This window comes from Pelophylax lessonae, assembly GCF_965119305.1.
Source record: "Pelophylax lessonae genome assembly, chromosome: 3".
In the NCBI taxonomy this organism is placed as follows: domain Eukaryota; kingdom Metazoa; phylum Chordata; class Amphibia; order Anura; family Ranidae; genus Pelophylax; species Pelophylax lessonae.
The window spans coordinates 305,923,385-305,930,720 of NC_138770.1; the positions used below are offsets into that span (position 1 = coordinate 305,923,385).

The window sequence follows — 7,336 nt, forward strand, 5'->3', positions numbered from 1 at the left end:
TATGATAGTAAAACACCATAATAGAGATGAGGCACACGCTTGTGCTTAAGAGAATTAGGGAAGAAGTTTGGGGTTGTGAAGAAAACAAGTCTCTATACTCACCTCTATCTGCAGCATCGGTCTCCTCCCAGCTCTAAGCCTGAGAACTGAGTGATCACATGACCGCTGATCGTTCTGTTTTTGGTCTTCACTGAGCAGAGAGTGTTAACTGTCAATCACGTGCTCTCTGTTCTACCCCTCCAGCAGTCTCTGGAGCTCCGGACTGTGGAGGGGTGGGAGCATCTGGCTTGGGATCTCAACAATATGGTCAGCATCCTTTCAGAGCCTGGAGCAACTCTGTGATGTCAGCTGATTATGAGTCACAGGAGAACACTAGAAAGTGTACGCCTGTGATCCAGAAAAGCTGTATGGCCAAAAAAAGCTTTGATCATACTTCTCGTTTTAACCTTTATTAATTTGATGTTGTCTGATGTAAAAAAACGTCATGATGTCACAGTGGTATGTTTGCTGTTCATCAGAATACAGTGACAGACATTACATAAGGTTTATAAGCCAACTTCACCATAAAACAAATAAGTCAGTTTAGCATGGCCGTTGACAACAAATTGTTGCTTTCATCTTACATCTCTCAGAAACTCCACTAACAATATACCTTCACCAGAATCCCCAGTTATGCACATTAGTCTCCGGGATGACAATTCCAAATTATAGGGCAGGGTTTCTCAACCTTTTTTTTCATCAAGGCACCCTTTAAAATTATGGACCATCTCAAGGCACCCTTGACAATTATGGACAGTATCGAGGCACCCTTTAAAATTATAAACAGTCTTGAGGCACCCCATCCTAAAATGTAAACACTATTCTATTAGTTTTACATAATGCAGCAATGTCCACACATGTAGGAAACCCAATGTTAGAGGTGCAAACTGGTATTGACTAGTATTCTAATGTTTCTCTTCTTCCTCAGTTTTTCTCCATCACTCAGCTTATGTGACCCCAGTGCTGATGGAGAGAGGCAGGGGATAGTCTAACAAGGATGCTATAAATAATTTTCAGGGTGAAGGCGCCTAGTTTTAGTGTTTGGCCCTGTGTAAAATGGAAATACCTGCTACCCTTTTATATTTTAATGGTGCAATACCAAAAACATTGCAAATATTAAAACAATGAAAAAATGGGCGCTGGTAATGGTGTGGGCTTGTTAGATATATGTTGTGATAGTGGGTAAATATATATTCAAGGTGAGTAAGGATCTTGTATATATAGTGTCATTACCAATAAATTATAACCAGTGTATAAATAAAGGTGAACCTTAAATAAATGATAATACCTTGTAATAATAATATCAACCCAATAAAATTATAGCAAGAATATGAAAAATATTGTGACTTTGGTGATAACTAAAATAATACAAATGTGTGACACTTGTGATTATTAGTTAAAACTGGATTTTCATCAAAACGTATATGACTGACAATAAAATCCGTAATTCATAAAATTATTTGTGCAACTGGTGAAATAGTCTGTGATACTTAGATAAATGAAATCTTCAAAGTGCTTTGTGCTCCAATTTGTGCTCTTAAAAAAAGTAAGCAATATTTGCTTCTTACCAAATCGCTTTTGATCCCTTTACAGGATGGATCAATCCTCCACCGAACTCATCCAATCCAGATAGGTGGTTGGTATTTCAATATGGATCACGACCTTAGAATATGGGTCTCAAGCGGATGTATATAGAAAGAAATATAGTGGGGAAGCCAAAATATAGTGTAATTCAGTTTTTTTTATTAAAGTGACAAATAAAGATAAAAGTTGGCTGCTTACAATGTTTAGTGCCTATCCTGGCACTGGGTGAAAGCGCTGTTTGTTTTGGGGTCTGTGGAGATAACACTCCTGGTGCTCTGTGTTGTACAGAGTCTCCTACACAGCCCTAGTAGCGTGGCAGCGGTGGCGTGCGTTCCAGACAGGGCGGAAGTGACGTCGCTGGCTCTCTCGGTTTCCAGGTTACAGAAGATCACTCGGGTGGTTTTGTCAGTCATATACGTTTTTATGAAAATCCAGTTTTAACTAATAATCACAAGTGTCACACATTTGTATTATTTTAGTTATCACCAAAGTCACAATATTTTTCATATTCTTGAGATAATTTTATTGGGTTGATATTATTATTACAACAAGGTATTATCATTTATTTAAGGTCCACCTTTATTTATACACTGGTTATAATTTATTGGTATTGACACTATATATACAAGATCCTTACTCACCTTGAATATATATTTACCCACTATCACAGCATATATCTTACAAGCCCACACCATTAACAGTGCCCATTTTTTCATTGTTTTAATAAAGGATGCTATATAGACGACCGACATCCCCCTTATCAACTGATGACGCCATTGGTTGTTAGGAGGTTGACAGCTAGAAGGTCCTAATGGCGCACAATGAAAACCTGTGGCTTTGTGTAACTCTAAAGCTGGCTTCATCCACACATCACCTTGTATACAATTTTTGGACAATTTTTAGGCATTTTGCTGAGGCACCCCTAAAGAAACCTCAAGGCACCCCAGGGTGCCTGGGCACCCTGGTTGAAAAAGGCTGTTATAGGGTCATGTTTCCTGATAGGAATTACAATTGCTATCCTGTCTTCTATGTGTATTTTCTCTACATGATCATGAACTGAGAAAAACACCTCAAACGCCAAAAGTGTAGAACTTTGAACAATTTTTACTGTTTTTGCTGCACCAGTTAGTGCTATGAAATTATCTTTATTGACTTATTAAAAAGATAGCTGTAATTAGAGAACTTTGTACATCTAGTTGACTAGATATGATAAAAACATTATTTATTAATATTTAACTAATAGTTGCTGCATGCTGCGTGGCTTGATGAAGCTCTGATTACAAGAAAGGAATAAAACGAACGCAAGTAAACCAAGAGGTTTTATTCTTACTGCGATGATGTCAATTTTAAATAACTCCTACAAGATGTGTTCCAAGGTGACGTTAATTTACAATCTGATGCGATGCAAATGAGTTAGGAGCTGCACATCTACAAATATACCCATACAAGGGATCCTTTCCATGTTGCATTCCATAACACACTGATGATTTTATCTTTATGCAATGTGCGTTTTACATCTTATTTCTACATATTTATTAAGTGAACAGTGCTAATAATCTACAGACTTACAAATGTTTGTTATAATATCTTGTTGCCAAAATGTCTCTGCATCTCTTGCTTTCAGAATGAGTATGCAGAACAGAAAAGTCAGAGTAAAATTAGATTTCATGATCTTCACCCTTGTTCCGGGTCAGTTACTCAAACTATTGAAGCCACAGGACAAGCATACTGAAGAAAGGAAAGCGCTGCTCCAGGTGTATAGTGTGTAGTAATTGCCAGGAGATAGGATATCGCATAGAGTGCTGGCCCCGGCCCGCCTCCGTAGAAAAAGAAATAGCCGCCCATCCAGGGATTCCAATAAGTTTCAAATACCTTTAATTTCAAAATGTTGCAAGTGATGACACCAAAGACACCAACATGAAGTCTCATAGACGCGTTTCACACATACATCTTGTGCTTAAATTAAGCCAGTCAACTAGTAGAAGCAACAATTAGCAAACTCAATTTCTTTCTTTTAGTACTGGTTTCTTTTCAGAAATTTTTATTTGCTAATATAAAAAAGCAATTATAGGGTTAACTTGAAATGTTTTTTTTTTTTTAAATAAATTTACCCTATAGGTGTGCCCAACATGACCAGTGTAAAAACTGATCGTTACTTATCTAGGAATCCATCTCTCTACCAAAATAAATCTATACAACCTTGACAGCATTTTCAAAAAAGAACAGATACATGGTCTTGTCTTTACATAATGCTTTGGTAAAAAAAAAATAGCTGAGTGGGAAACATTAAACTAATCCTGAAAATCCTAGCTGTGTCTGCAACTCTGGAAGAAAATAAAGATTCTATTTATCAGTGGCAACAATGGTAAGTATAATAAATGTATCTAAAGGAGACACTGTTCGGATACATGTATCTATTTTTAGTTCCTAAAAGCCATATAAAATTAGCACAAAATGTATGATTTTATATTTCGTTAGCTTACATTATAATAATAATGTGAAAGTATATAATCCTGGTTGCATTTTATGAAAAATAACCCTGAGTATGGTGCTTCTTTATCTCTGAGCAAGCAGTTGGGTTTATTTACTAAAACTGGAGAGTGCAAAATTTAGTGCAGCTGTGCATGGTAACCAATCAGCTTCTTACTTCAGCTTGTTCAATTAAGTGTAGCACCCTACAAGGTAGGTGCTAGGTAAAGTATAGTGGGCCTTGTCTGCTTAACAGCAGGGCCATGATTTTCAGCTGGGCTGTCATGTCTCCCAGGTGTAGTTGTTGAGACTGGGGAGGCTCCCCACTGTGCTCTATGAGAATGTTCTCATTGGGCAGTGGAGGAAACCAAGCCAATGGCACACTCAGGCCTGTATCTACCCCAGAAGGCAGATTCTGCCATACAGCATTCTAGGAGCGGGTATAAGTTTGAGGGCAGCACATGACGCATTGTCTTTGGTGGGAAGCAGAGTCCCAGGAGGGAGAGCACAGCTGTCTCTCCTCCTGTCAGAGGAATCGGGTGTCCCAGGCAGCTTGCCTAGTGAGAGGGGACAGAAGGTTGAGCTGAGCTGCAGAGAGAATCCGGTGTGGAGGACCAGCGGAGCTTAGAGGGGTCCAGCTTCAGGAAAGCATTCCCAGTTCGTGTGTACTGCAAACTGCCCCCTAGGGGTCTGCCTAGAGAGAGAGGAGACCACTCCGGTGAAGGTTGTGGGGATCCAGGAGCTAGCTAGCCGGTACAGGAGCAAAAGTAAAGGGGGTGCCCGTGTTGACCCTGAAGAGAAGCAGAGAGGGTGCCGGGGTGTGAACCCTGAAGTGTAGAGGGGGTGCCTAGTGAGAGGACCCTGAAGTGTAGAGAGGGTGCCTAGTGAGAGGACCCTGAAGTACAGAGGGGGTGCCAGCGGTTGGGCCCTGAAGTGTTAAAGTGTACAGCGTGCGGTGTGCAGTGTACAGTGTTTAGAGTTGCAGCAGCAGAAGCAGTATACAGAGGCTACCTCAATCAGCAAGGACTGGAGGGAGCAGTGTTTGGGACTTTTGAGCTAACCAGAGTGTCAGAAGTCAAGCTCAAGTACAGTTCAGCAAGTCAGCGTTTTTCAAGCGCCATCAAGCATTGGTCAGCATCCAGCCAGCGTCAAGACAGTGCTGAAAGGCATTTTTCTTCAAAGTGTGTCATTTGTACCTAGTTGAGCCAGGGGAGTATCCCACTCATTCCCTTCTCCCATCCCCAATATCAAATAAACAAAACAAACCAAAGATGACGGACTGGTCTTTGACTCCAATCTCACACTTGGGAATTCAGTTTAAAGGGGCTGCTGGCATTTCCGGTAACAATGGCAGACCCTCATCAGGCCCAATGCCTAGGAATCCTGCTACATAAGCTTTGCCAAAAAACTTGGAAGCTGATTGGTTACTTTACACCAGATTTTGCACTCTCCAGTTTTAATAAATCAACCCCAGTGTTTCAGGTAATGGGGAAATCAAAAAGCTTTACTGCAAAGAGACAAGATTCCTTTTCTGTTAAAACACCCACACGGAGATAAGTGCGGCAAGATCCTGGCACGCGCACTACGCCAACAGAGAGCGCAGACGTTTATCCCAGAAATACTTTCTACGTCGCACCAGAAGGTTCAGGCTATGGTGCATATAGCGGAGGCCTATGCCACCCTGGTACTATGCCACCCTGTATAATCTAGCTCCTGACACACCTTTGTCCACCCGGGGGGCACTCCAATCTAGGATTCAGGAGTACATACAGGCCTCGGGCCTCCCCAGTCTCCCCGTAGACGCTTTGGAGCAACTGGAGGAACCGCTTCATCCTGATGAGCTCTCGAGGGCCTTGGCGGGATCTCAGGGTGGCAAGGCGCAGGGGCCTGATGGCTACTCTCTGGCCTATTACAAATGTTTTGAAAGTATCCTCGCCCCACATTTCCTTGAATTTCCAGTAGATTCGCTCCGCACATACATCACAGTGATAGCGAAGGAGGGCAAGGACCCCCTACTATGCCAGAGTTATAGACCTATCTCGCTCCTCAATGTGGACTTGAAGCTTTTTACCAAGATCCTGGCTTCTCGCCTTGCTCCCTTGCTCCCGCAGTTGGTCCAGGACGATCAGGTGGGCTTTGTGCATTCCCGGGAAGCGAGGGACAACACCACGAAGGCTATTGATCTGATGCACTTGGCGTGTGCCTGGAAGATCCCCACGCTGCTTCTCTTGACGGACGCCGAAAAAGGCGTTCGATCGGGTGAACTGGGATTTCCTTCTGGGGACTCTGGGACATATTGGCCTGGGGCAGTGCATGATGTCCTGGATTGGTGCGATTTACTCCCGACCGTCGGCATGCGTCAAGATCAATGGCATGCTCTCTAATCCTTTAGAGATCTCCAATGGGATGCGTCAGGGGTGCCCTTTGTTCCCCCTGATTCTCGTCTTGACCCTTGAGCCCTTCTTGAGATCGATCAGGGCCAATGTTGACATATGAGGGATATCAGTCTCTTCATCGCTCGCTCCGAAGGTGGCGGCTTACGCCGACTACCTCCACTTTTTTCTTTCCAAACCACTTATCTCCCTGCCTAATCTCATGAGGGAGTTTCGCGCCTACGAAGCGTTGTCCTCTTACAAAATTAACCACCAGAAATCCGAAGCTATACCATTTGCGATGCCCCTGGCTCTGTTGGACCTTCTCAAGAAGGATCTCCCCTTTCAGTGGAGCTCCTCTCATTTCAAGTATCTGGGCGGTTTCCTTCCCAATTGTCCTGACCGCATCTTCGAGTGCAACTTCCCTCCTCTTCTAGCCCGTATTCGGAAGGATTTGGAGGGGTGGCAGAAGGGGATGTTTTCTTGGTTCGGGCGTTGTAACATTATAAAAATGAATGGTATTCCTCGTCTTCTGCTCTGTGTTACAAGCCCTTCCAATCTTCATTCCCCTGGCCTTCCTTTGGAAGATAAACAAAACCTTTTGTAGGTTTCTTTGGCTTAGCCCCCCCCCCCCCGCCTGGCGCTGAAGGTTCTTCGTATGACCAAATTAAGTGGAGGCATGGCCTTTCCGGATGCAAAGATGTACTATGCAGCCTGTCACCTTGCTAGGATTCTGGACTGGCATATCCATGGACCCCTGAAACAGTGGGTGCGGATTGAACAGAGCTACGGGGATTCTCCACTGGAATCACTCTTATGGGGCGGCTCCACCTTGCCAAAACGGGCATCTGACCATCCGACTATAGGGGCCA

The 7,336-nt window shown here is 43.0% G+C and overlaps 1 protein-coding gene across 1 annotated transcript in view; it reads left to right on the plus strand.

Annotated features, from left to right (window-relative positions):
- Positions 1 to 7,122: 7,122 nt before the first annotated feature.
- Positions 7,123 to 7,336, plus strand: part of LOC309550501 (uncharacterized protein) — a gene marked incomplete at both ends in the record, with an annotated part of 47,879 nt that continues 47,665 nt past the window's right edge. Inside the window, one exon of the mRNA XM_082250868.1 lies at positions 7,123 to 7,336. This exon is cut by the window's right edge and continues 662 nt beyond it. Coding sequence (XP_082106994.1) covers positions 7,123 to 7,336 — 214 coding nt within the window.